Source organism: Centropristis striata, chromosome 20 (assembly GCF_030273125.1).
Source record: "Centropristis striata isolate RG_2023a ecotype Rhode Island chromosome 20, C.striata_1.0, whole genome shotgun sequence".
Lineage (NCBI taxonomy): Eukaryota > Metazoa > Chordata > Actinopteri > Perciformes > Serranidae > Centropristis > Centropristis striata.
The window spans coordinates 4014082-4026984 of record NC_081536.1 but is presented as its reverse complement, the minus strand read 5'-3'; the positions used below and the strand labels follow the sequence as shown (position 1 = coordinate 4026984).

General features: G+C 41.8%; 1 protein-coding gene across 1 annotated transcript in view; it reads left to right on the top strand.

Annotated features, from left to right (window-relative positions):
• The first annotated feature begins 10134 nt into the window (after positions 1-10134).
• Positions 10135-12903, top strand: part of LOC131993874 (myosin light polypeptide 6-like) — a 42644-nt gene continuing 39875 nt past the window's right edge. The window contains exon 1 of the mRNA XM_059359934.1: positions 10135-10207. Within this exon, the coding sequence (XP_059215917.1) occupies positions 10135-10207 (73 nt within the window). The remainder of the gene's footprint in view (positions 10208-12903) is intronic.

The window sequence follows — 12903 nt, the reverse complement described above, 5'->3', positions numbered from 1 at the left end:
AAGCGACTAAAGAGCTTGAGTCTAAAAACCACTGTGACCAAAGCAGTTTGACAATGATTCAATGGAGAAATTATTGGCTTATTTTAGATTGACCTGTTTAACACGATAAATTCAAGCAGTCTGCAGAGGATGTAATAAGAACTATGAGATTTAGAGAAAATTTGATCTGATGCAATACACAAATAAGAAGTTATATTGCTTATGATATTCATTATATCAACCATCAATGCAATCCTTTGTATGCTCCAAGCTAAGATGCTTTTTTACACGTTTTTATCGTTAAATGTGTAAAAACCATTGACAACATCTCAGTTTATTAATTTTTGTGATGCTCACTGTGATTGTTAATTGTGTAAATATGTAACATTGGCAAATGAAAATATAATAATATATAAGAAAATCTAAATTCATTATTCTTGATGTTGACAGCAGCAGGACAGGTGACCACGCCCATTTAGGAGACAGGAAGTGCATACCCTTTAATACAATGGGCACAGGTTGGAATATACAAAAGGTTTATTTGGCCAGACTTACCGAACAGCCAGCTGCATAGAAACATACACTCACTAGCCACTTTATTAGGTACATCTTACCGGTACTGGGTTGGACCCCCTTTTGCCTTCAGAACTGCCTTAATTCTTCATGGTGTAAAGTCAACAAGTTGCTGCCACATGATTGGCTGATTAGATATTTGTGTTAACGAGCAGTTGAACAGGTCTACCTTATAAAGTAGAAACAGTGTACAATAAACTCACAAATAAAATAAGTCATGCACATGCTGGACATGAAGCTACACATGAAAACTTGATATGCTGAAGCTATTTCACATAAAGAAACATCCATCGAACCATCCATCCATCCACCCATCAAACCATCCATCCATCCATCCATCCATCCATCCATCCATCCATCCATCCATCCACCCATCCATCCATCCATCTATCCATCCATCCATCTATCCATCCATCCACCCATCCATCCATCCATCCATCCATCCATCCATCAATCCATCCATCCATCTATCCATCCATTCATCCATCCATCCATCCATCCATCCATCATCCATCGAACCATCCATCCATCCATCCATCCATCGAACCATCCGTCGAACCATCCATCCATCGAACCATCCATCCATCCATTTTCATCCGCTTATCCGGGGCCGGGTCGTGGGGGCAGCAGGCTATGCAGGGCCTTCCAGACGTCCCTCTCCCCAGCCACAATGTCCAGCTCCTCCTGGGGGACCCGAGGCGTTCCCAGGCCAGGAGAGAGATATAATCCCTCCATCGTGTTCTGGGTCTTCCCCAGGGCCTCCTACCAGTTGGACGTACCCGGAACACCTCTAATGGGAGGCGCCTGGGAGGATCCTTACCAGATGCCTGAACCACCTCAGCTGGCTCCTTTCAACGCAAAGAGGAACCACCCTACGGAGGAAACTTATTTCAGCTGCTTGTATCTGCGATGTCATTCTTTCGGTCACTACCCAAAGTTGTATATACCATAGGTGAGGGTTGGAACATAGATGGACCGGTAAATCGATTTGCCTTTTGGCTCAGCTCCTTCTTCACCACAATGGTCCGGGACAACGCCCGCATCACTGCTGATGCTGCACCAAACCGCCTGTACAAAACATTGTTGCAGTCATTATTTAATGTATTATATTATTGATAGCTGTCAGTGTCAACTTGTTGATTTAAAGTTGCATTTGGTAGACTTGTCCTGCTGCTCAGTGAAAAAAATAGCACACCACTGGAATGGTAGTAGGATTTTGAAAGTGGCCACAATAATGAATGTTATTGGGAAATGTAGTTAAACTGTCTGACTACCCAGGATTGAAACGTTAACTTTCATATTTAAAACACTGCCACATTGTGTAGTGAAGCTGTTAAATAAGTGATTAAAGTGACATAAGTTAAAAGGTTGTACTGATGTGTGTGTGTGTGTGTGTGTGTGTGTGTTCAAATCTTCAAATCTGTCTTTTCCTGACTGTGTGGTATCGGTTATATCAAATGGCACGAAAACATTTCCTTTTCCTTTCCATTTCAGTTTGGAATGAAAACATGGACTCCACCCCCCTTCCCTCTGTCTGTCTGTCTGTCTGTCTGTCTGCAGTGTGTGTGTATACTCAGTGCCCAGGGTGGAGATTAGGTCTGGTATTAATGGGATGTCCCTTGCTGCATGTCCCCCCTCTGCGCCCTCACATTCCACTGTCCCAAACATACACACTCACATACACGGCCTCATGTGACCCCTCTCCAGCCTGCCCTACTTGAACATACACATGTACACACAATCACACACACATTCCCTTTGGCAGTGCTTCACTCCCTCTTCCCTCCCTCACCATCCCAGGCCTTTGGACATCAGAGCAGGCCTCCCCAATCCCCCTTTAGCAAGCATCCAGACCTGTTAAAGCAACAGACGGCCAGGTCTATTGTCCCACAGCTTGATCTGGAGTGTGTGTGTTGGTTTGGCCCGGCAGTAGGTTAGGATAAGGTTTGGACAGCATTGGATCCCCTCTAATCCCAGAAAAGCAGAAGTAAAGCCGAGTCCAGGACCTCCGGCGCTTTCAGTGATACACCCTCCTTCACCTGGAAACACACACACACACACACACACACACACACACACACACACACACACACACACACATAGAGGTTTGTGCAGCTATCCTGTTTAGGATACTCCATTCATTTGGACAGCCTAATTTCAAACCCTGACTCTAAACCTTTACCTCAATATACACCTCACTCCTAACTTTAATCAAAACTCAAGAAATTATGTTTTGGTCTTTGTTGCCCTATTGGTCCCAACAAGATCAGTGTTCATACAGAGAAAGGTCCACAGAAGGTAACACAAACCTGCACAGACACAGACAAAATGAATATGCACATTCTCTATAAAATAGAGCTTTAGAAGGTTTGCAACGTAGTTTATCGTTGCATGGCTAGTTGGTAAACTACTGTTACTTGCAAGCTAACCTGTCATACAGTAGCCAGCCATTAATATGCTAGTGCTGTATGAAGATAGATAGATAGATAGATAGATAGATAGATAGATAACATTTACTCTGCTCTGAAAAGTTAGCAGAGCGAGCAAGCTTGCTAAGTATCAGTAACCAAGCTTAACAGTTAATACGCTAGTTAGCTTGGTCTCTAGGACAATAACTGCACACATTTTACTTTAAAAAAATGAACTTGTACCAAGGGCATCACTTTATGTTTCTTCAACATAGACAATTTTAGGCATTGGATTGGGTTGATCAGTAAGAAAAAGGTGGGTAAAAAATGAGATAACAAAATAAGAAGAATCAAAAGAGCATAGCGTAGGCTCATACACATATATTGAATAGCTTCAACTGATCGGCAAAGTTTTTTTTTTCTAGCACTTTATCTGGGACAATGCACATTTGTGTCTTTTACATTTACTTTGTATTGGATTTCGTTATTATGCAAATAAAGCTTATCTCAAAGCGTTGGGGTGGGTCATGTAAATGAGTAAATGACACCTATAAACTGTACCATTGACGTCTATGTTATAACTGTCTGCAAATCATTTGCATGCTTTTATTGGACATATTCTACCTACACAGAGAAGTGTAAATAAAGGATGGTGCATCACGGCTAATAACAATAAGTTAATCCATTTTGACCTCTCTGCCTCTCGTGACGAATCCACTAGTTGCTCTGATTCAATGGGAGTGAATTGATTTAGCCATTGAATGTTTAAATGTGTCACCAGGCCTGACCAGAACTTCTTTGACAGTAACAACTCAAATAAACATACACACACATATTACCCACATACCCTTTCTTTTACTACAAAGCTTGGTCCACTTATAAGACAAATTACTAAATATACTAAAAGACAGTATTACCCTAACATTTAAAAAGATGTGGCTAACCATTCTCTAACTCCTATTAGGAAACTTACGGAAGAGCATTTGGGCCAGGTAGGAGAAAAAAATAATGAGAGAAGGATTTTTCCCCCCATTATGCAGTTAGAGAAAAAAGTTGAAATAATGAGAATAAAGTCGAGATGTCTACTTCATTTAAGTTGAAATACGATTTCGAGAAAAAAGTTGAAATGACGAGAATAAAGTAAACTTCTTGTTTTCAGTAAAGTTGGAAAGATATTAACATATTTGTGTCAATAAGTCATCAGACTAACATTGTTTTCAGAGAAATGTCTAAATGAACAGTTAGGTAGACTGCAAGCTACAACCTGATTCTCATCAATGTCATAAAATGAGCAATAAGCACAATATTTAAGGGTGTAGTCGTACTAAAATCCCCTGACACATTAATGAGCTATTCTTGGTAAAAGGCTACCATAACTATTGTTTTTGGGAAAATCTGCTTTAATGAAATGTATGTGAATGTTTGAGACATATATTGTATGATATTATTTATTATATATGTATTTTCTCAACTTTGTATTTCAACTACTTTTCCCCGACTTTGTATAATAATAATAATAATAATAATTCATTTTATTTATGGGCGCCTTTCACGTCACTCAAGGTAATAAAAACAACAAACAGAGCAAAAATTAGGATGGCAAGGTCAAACAGAAAAGGCTAATCCAAACAAGTGAGTCTTGAGCTGTGATTTGAAGGTGGAGAGAGAGGTAATGTCGCATATTTAAAAATTTTTTTCTCAACATTGTATTTCAACTTTTTTTCTTGACGTTGTATCTCGACTTTTTTTTCTAGACTTTGTATTTCAACTTTTTTTCCAAACATTTTATTTGAAGTTTTTTTCTCAACATTGTATTTCAACTTTTTTTCTCTACGTTGTATTTAGACTTTTTTTCTCAACAATGTATTTCTACTGTTTTCTCCTCATTTTGACTTTTTCCTCAAACTTAATAATGATTTCTTTCTTCTCCTACCTGGCCCTAATCCTCTTCTGTATAAACTACTATTCATACTGGGCAAATACAAAGTCACTCTACCATATGTCATTCCTTCTTCAATCACCATACCTTGTATTTCCAACACTTTCAATACTGAACACCTTTTAGGAAGCCTGAGAGGTACATCTTGCCCATTCAAATGCCTGTACATTCAAAACAAGCGTTTATATCACCCCAGCCTCTTCTTAACCCCCGGCTCCTGAGCACTCCTGTGTGACTGTGTCAGAGGAAAGAGTTAAGCCGTGGGGTGTAAGTGTAATGCACACTGCCCCTGCGAATTGACTTTAAACGGGGGAAAGAAAGTCAGAACACGGCAAACGGTTTTGATTTATGGGAGCAGAACCACATTTGATATTCATTTCCGCAGCTGTGGCCAGCTAAAAAAACAGCCCGCAAATAGACCCACACTGACAATGGCGCAGTGTAACCCTCCAGTGTGTGTGCGTGTGTGCGAGTGTGTGTCTCTGAGCCTGCGTGCGTCAGTCCTATTTTAGAATTGTTTTGGGGCTCTTTCAGTCAAATTCGCCGCAGATGTTTCTGATTCGCCAAACACATATAATAAGTAATTATTGAAAACACCTTTCGGTTGCCCAGGGTTGTGTGGTGCTTCATTTTGTGTAATCGAAGCTGTGGTTTTTCAGAGAGGCGCAGGATCCAAGAGTTTATTGAAAGCCAGCATAACAGCCCCGCAGTCAGAGTTTCCTGAGAGAAGAAGAGAGAAAAGGGAGCTTAAAGAAATATTCCCCATACCGCCTCAGAGAGAAGACAGAAAGAGAGAGGAGAGGGAGGATCTGGAGATGGAGAGATGAAGAAGGAAAGATCAGCAGCAATCATAGTCAGTCAGGTGGAAAGAGATGAGGAGATTTGCTGGTTGGAGATAGAGGGGAAAGAGATTGCTCATTGTTAGGATGATTAACTAGCTGAGACTCACACTGAGCCTTTAACTGGGCATGTAAACTCAAATATTTGATAAAACACAATGGGCAAGAATTCTTACATTTTGGATCATTTCTCCGAGCATCAATGCACAAACACATGTTACCAAACCAATGCAATATGTAAAGGAGGGAAAATTATCTAAAACATTCAAGAAATGTTGGAACCAGACCGAGATGTGAATTACATTTGAAATTGAAAACATACGGGAAGGGTAATAAACCTATGTGTGCTTGTCTCATAAAAGCTACGCACTGTACTTTGTGTGTGACTGATTCTTAAAGGATACTTTCAACCAGCAATCTCTCTCTCATTTGCATATACTTCCCATAATGCAATGACACAAAGCTGGTTGAAAATTGGCAAAGTTTACATTAAGGCCTGGTCACGCCTAGCCTGGCTAACACCAGACCAAATCTCATTGGAGATTAGGTCTGGACACCTTCAATGCATTTCTCCGTAGAGGAGGTGTGGTTTACGATCCTCCGGAGCCGTTTATTGGGCGCTTAGAATGTCTATCAAAGCGTCTGTAGGTAGCTCTTAGCCAATCAGATCAGTTATACCAGATGACGTAGTAGAGCAACAGAGATGGATGTTTGTTGTGTGTGTGTCTGTGAGAGAGTGTTGCTGCTGCTTTGCTTCTCCAGTTCTCGCTTTCTGCAAGATTATTTATTTTCACGCTTTATTCCCCCTCATGTCATTCAGCCACACACATCCACTGATTTTATGGGCAACAAACAAGCTGCTGCGGGTCTCTGGGGGCTCCGCTGTCCCCCGATTCGGAGCGAGATCACCGGCGGTGACCGGCGGTCTCACCGGCTCGGCGCAACGAGCCGCAGAAACCGCCCGTGCGGCGCTAATAGCCCCACTACCGGTGATCTGGCTCCGAGCCGGGGGACAGCGGAGCTGCCGAGAGACCTTTCGCCTTTCAACTTTCACTCTAAACTATTTAAAACACCATCTACAGCTAAAGAGAGTTTCGCGTCTGCAGCAGCCATGTTGGATCCGGAAAGCTTCCAAGTGCCGAGTAGTACGCGTCATCGTCTCACCGTCCCTCCCCGCTCTGTGATTGGATCCCTAAAACAGGGCTAGCGAAATCGCCTAGTTGCCAGACTGCCTGGAGGTTCGAAATCAAATTCGAGCGCGCAAGGCAGTCTGGGTATACCCAGGCTAGGTCACGCCTGCATTTAAGTGCAATTCTGTTTAGAAGAAGGAAATCCCTCCATTCTTTTGCCTTCTACTTTGGTGAACTTTGACATTTGAAGTTGTGCCATTGACCAATAGCAAGCTGTCTTGACAGAGCTGACCTTTAAAGGACCAGAGAGAAATGGAGGAAGCTATCTTCATTTATTAGTCTGGTAGCCTCATCCAGTTTTATTTACCCTCTTCTGTCAGGGTGAAAAATGGATTGCAGACAGTTATGAGACAGAGGTTAATGGTAAAGATATATATTTTGATTAAACTGTGTACTTTTAGCTACCAAGCTACCAAGCTTGCTAACTGATACCCAGCAAGCTCAGCAGCTAGGAGAGCTTCTTTTCTGTACATCAATAACTCTTTAGTTAATAAAATAATAAACAGTCATGAAAAACAAAATGCCAGATAGGGTATGATATGAAACGTATTTAGGTTTATTGTCAGGTGGCAACCTCAAGTGGCTGTAAAAATTATGGCAGGAGCAATGGGAAAGAGTGACAAAGTCTGTGCAGGTTGGGGTGGATTGATGAGTCAACAAACAACAACAACAACAACAAACACAGGACTTAGACCCAGGAGACGGCTGTTTGTGTCCTGTGTGAAACCAAAACTTATTTTAACTCAGGTATGCAAGTTTTTAGCCTAAACCCAACTATTTAGTTCTATTTCACAATGTTAACCACATGTTTCAAACTGTGACTGTTTCACAACATTAAGTAAGTAAGTAAGTAAGTAAATAAGCAAGCAAGCTAGCTAGCTAGCTAGCTAGAAAGCAAACTAGTAAGCAAGCAAGCAAGTAAGTAAGTTAGTAAGCACGCAAGCAAGCAAGCAAGTTAGTAAGTAAGTAAGTAAGTAGGTAAGTTAGTAAGCAAGCAAGCAAGTAAGTAAGTTAGTAAGCAAGCAAGCAAGCCAGTGACCGAGCAAGCCAACGAGCGAGCGAGTAAGTAAGTAAGTAAGTAAGTACATAAGTAAGTAAATGAGCAATCAAGCAAGCTAGCTAGAAAGCAAGCGAGTAAGCAAGCAAGTAAGTAAGTAAGTAAGTAAGTAAGTTAGTAAGCAAGCAAGTAAGTTAGTAAGCAAGCAAGCAAGCCAGTGAGCGAGCGAGTAAGTAAGTAAGTATGTATGTAAGTAAATGAGCAAGCAAGCAAGCTAGCTAGAAAGCAAGCAAGCAAGCAAGCTAGCAAGCAAGCAAGCAAGTAAGTAAGTAAGTAAGTTAGTAAGCAAGCAAGTAAGTTAGTAAGCAAGCAAGCCAGTGAGCGAGCGAGTAAGTAAGTACGTAATTAAGTAAATGAGCAAGCAAGCAAGCAAGCTAGCTAGAAAGCAAGCAAGCAAGTAAGTGGTAAGTAAGTAGGTAAGTAAGATAGTAAGTAAGTAGGCCTAAGTAAAGTTTACAGATAAAAAAAAGTGCTTTACAGAAAAAAAGGGGAATATAAGAAAAAAAGGGGAACATAAGAGGAACACCACATAAAAAAATCTTTGTATAAAATAAGTTTGTAGGAAAAAACCCCAACAGAATCCATGCCGGGGTCATATACATTGTTTTGGGAGTAATTCGTAAATTACCTATTCTGTTGTTATGTGTGATGATGTGTTAAATAAAATGAATATAGATGGAATAGCATTTTGGTATCAGTTTATTCTCATAGTGAATTCTCCACACTCTATGTTCATACAATCATTGTGCATTTCCCCAGTAGAGCTGCGTTTACTCGTCACTGACTGCGGAAAGTATCTGTGACTTTAGAACTGTGTTTGCACAAGCTTACATGTCTACAAATTGGTGTCTGCGATTCTGTGTGGGTGTCTGAGTGCTTGTTCTGTATGTGGGTGTTTGTGTTCTGCGTGTGTGCATGTCATTTAGAGAGAGAGAGGGATTGAAGAGAGAAAAAATGGGGAGAGAGAGAGAGAGAGAAAGAGATTGGAGACAGGATGGGGGATGACAGGCTGGATCTGATTACGGTTTGGAATGGCTGGGAGGGTTTGCGGTGCAGCGCTTTCTCAATAGTACATTCCTGTGTGCAAGCCGGGGCAGGATCCACAGCTACAGGCCGGCCTCTGCCAGAGGGATTGAGCAAAGAGGACGTCGTCAGAACAAGCAGCAGGTCAGGATTCACAGTTAGTAGGCCCTCGCTTGATGGCAGGATAGAAGAGGAGTTATCCTGCTCAGCCTCCATGACACTAGAACACGCTTTAACTGGCCTCCTGTGTTGTATGAGCGCAGCAGATACTTTCTGAAGCTCGGAGGTCTAAGGTTGGAACGGGGGTTTATTGTTTCTGGACGCTAGGTGAATGTTGAATTCACATGCCCTCTGAAACTGTCAGCACTGAGTGGAGCGACCTTTAAAGAAGGAAACCGACTTTTTAAGAGGCCCAGAGGTTCGTGTGGGCCAAGGCTTTGTATGTATATGTGTGTGTGTGTGTGTGTGTGTGTGTGTGCCAGTGTGCCAGCAGGAAACGTCTGACAACTGTACAAATCAGCACTTTTAAAAGTCAACAGCTGTATGCCAGCATGACCCCTCAGTACTGGAAAACTCAAAGACTCACCTGCCCTGTCTGGTAAAATGCTAAATGTCACTTGAGGTCCTTCCCCTTTTCTTCTCCACAAACACACACACACACACACACACACACACACACACACACACACACACACACACACACCAGACACACACACACTCATCTCACCTGTCTATCAGTCCCCAATGGGAATAAGCCAAATCTTTCCATTTAGCTGTCTGCCTCTTGGGCTAACTGTCTGACTAGCTGTTTGTACTTGTCAGTTAACGACAGACTGTTTCTCTTCCTGTCTCTCCAGATTCGGTGCTCTTTTTCTCCACACACACACACACACACACACACACACACATGCGTACAAGCACTCCCTCTGCGTCAAGTTCAGGCCAAGGTTTTGACACGAGTCAGTGAACAACACAGAGGTTCCCATGCTGAAAGCTGATAAGGAGGCCTTCCTCCCACTGCCAACTCCTCTCTCCTCCCATGCAGTGCTAGGCAGTGTGTGGTTTGTGTGTGTGTGTGTGTGTGTGTGTGTGTGTACGCTGGCAGCTGGGAAAGGTAAGTGGGAGGATGAGGAGGGTGATGCAGGCCTTCGCCCGGGCCTTTGTTCCGTCTCCTTCTCCTGCCGCCATCGCTGCTGACGGTAAACACCTCCACCAACTCACAAAAGAGCCCCCCCCCTCCCCTTCGCCCTTTAGTTTGATTTACTACACGAAGGAAATAACATTAACTTGTCCGTGCGCCCCTCCCTCCCCCCCGCGCGCTCTTTGTTCACAGGTTTGTTTACTATTCTCTGTATGGAAAATCCTTCAGGAATGTGGAGGAAGTGGGTGTTTCCTCCAGTAGCTTGAGTTTTAATAGGGGTGGGTGGAGGAGAATAAGAGACAGGGGAGGACGGGGGCGGCTGTTCCAATACCCCACAATGCTTCAGGTGGTCAGGCCACTACGGTGTGTGTGTGTGTGTGTGTGTGTGTGTGTGTGTGGAGTTGGCTTCAGGTTACTCGAGGCAGCGAGGCTTATTTTTCATCAGTCCTCAGGCTGAATTAATTAAAGGGGTAGGTCCAATATGTTAAGCTTCAGTCCACACCTACAGACACATGTTCCAGACGGATCTGCCTCTGATGTTCCATTGCCAATTATAAGAAAAAAATATTCATTTATCCGCCAATTATCCATGCCCAGTTATCTTGCATGATCGTAATGATTCATTGACGACGTTGAGAGTTTCCTTCACCCAAATTTTGTCTCATTTTCTGTCTAGTTCTTGCATTTTTCAGGCACTATGAAGCAAGGATGACTTGAAATAAAGCCTTATTTAATATATAATTTACCCCTGAAAACATACTGAAGTTTGTGTTTGAAAGGTTGAAAACAGGATTTAACAAAACCATCTCACCATTTAGCAACTGTTTTCAAGGTCAAGAATTAACTTTCAATTTAAGCTATCGAGCCAATGTGAAAGAGAAGACTTGAACATGGACAAATGCTGCTTTTTTAGCACCCGAAAATAACCTGAGCCCTGAAATTAATATAGTTCAATTTAAAATGCAGGAACACACATTATCATAGATAGATATTTCACACTTTCTTTGCTAAATATTGACAACACATGAATACTTATTTGTCAATTGATGGAATTTCATGTGAAAAGTTAAGGGATTCAGTTTCATAGTGAGTCTTTAACCTTTTATCGGGCGAAGAACCATATTCGGTAACTTTATTGGCCTTGACCTCCAATGTAAAAATGAAAAATGTAGAAAAAAAATCTGTAACAGTTGTGTTATTCTTCAATGACTTGGAAAATTGCAAATTTACTAGATTAAAGTGGCAAATATACAAGAAAAAAAGTCGCAGATTTAAGAGATTTAAAGTGGCAAATCTGCGTGAAAAAAGTCACAGATTTACGAGAAAAAAATTAAAAAAGGCAACTTTTTTCTCGCAGATTCACCACTTTAAATATCATAAATCTGCACATTTTTTTCTCTTAGATTTGCCACTTTAATCTTGTAAACTTATTTCTCAAAATATTACCCCCCTCCCCCAGGTCCATATGTTTTTTTTTACACATTCTGGCAGTATGTAATATCCTCCAATATTCTCTAGGGTTGAAATTTGGAATTTGCAAGTATTTCAATCAGTGTCCTATTAAGGGTTAATTGAATTACGTCACTGTTAGTCTGTCATTGCCAGTTAGTCTACTGTTGGTGTTGTGTGGCAGTTGCTGTGGCGACCTCTGACCCCCTGCTACCAGTAAAAACACACCTCTGTGATTACACACACACATACACACACCTGCGGTCACCTGCAGCCTTCCTCACTGACCTTTGACCTCGAGAGATTCAGTAGCTGCATATAAAATCTCGAGCTGAGTTCCCGAGCTGTTTATGTTCAAGTGATTATACGAGGACAATCCACATGCAGGAAAACATGACGTCAGTAACAGTGAGTGTAATAATACTATTAGTTCCTGGCATTTACGCAGGAAAGAAATTAACTGTAAGAACTGTTTGCAAATACTGGAGGTCACAACCTTTCCATTAAAAGCAATACTTTAGTGGATGATGCTCTCACGCCCACTCTCACCACACACACACACACACTCACACACATAGCATGGCCCTGTGAAAAGGGGCTGAATCATCTGTGTTAATGAGGGCCTTAGATTTCCATGCAGCTCTGATTTTGAATGTGTCTGCGTCTGCCTTGACCACTAAAGAGCCCCAGCTGCCCACAGAAATGCCTACAAGGGGATGCCTGCCTCCTGACTCCATGTGCTCTCGTGTGTGTGTGTTTATGTGTGTGTTTGACCAGCATCAAAAGTGCATTGTGCAACTCTTTTTTTTGTGTGTGTGTGTGTGTGTCTCCCAGCTAGTAGTAGCAGATGCAGTGGCCTCCTGGATGGCAACATCTGAAACAAACCTGCTTGGAATGGGCGACCAGAAAGTTTGCATAATCCCTGAGCGGTATACAAAAGTTGCACATTTATGCGTGTTGTCACCGCTTACCTGACATGACCTGTTTTTTCCCAGCAGAATGAGCTGCAAACACTACAAGTCTGCTTTGAATCAGGATACCTAATCCTTGAGGTTTCTGCATTTATGTCACTGCAATTTGCTCTCATTTCGGCTCTTTGTACACGTGGACTGTAAAAAATGTTTGTAGAAATTACAGTAAAACACTGTCAAATTACATCAGAAATAGGGCGTAAAATTAAAAATTGTATATCACCGTTGTAGATACTTTTAATTACCGTAAATTATGGGTCTCAAACTCTTTGATGTGAGTTTTATATCAATGTCACTTTACCGTGTTATGTATGGAAGGTCCCTTTAATTACTT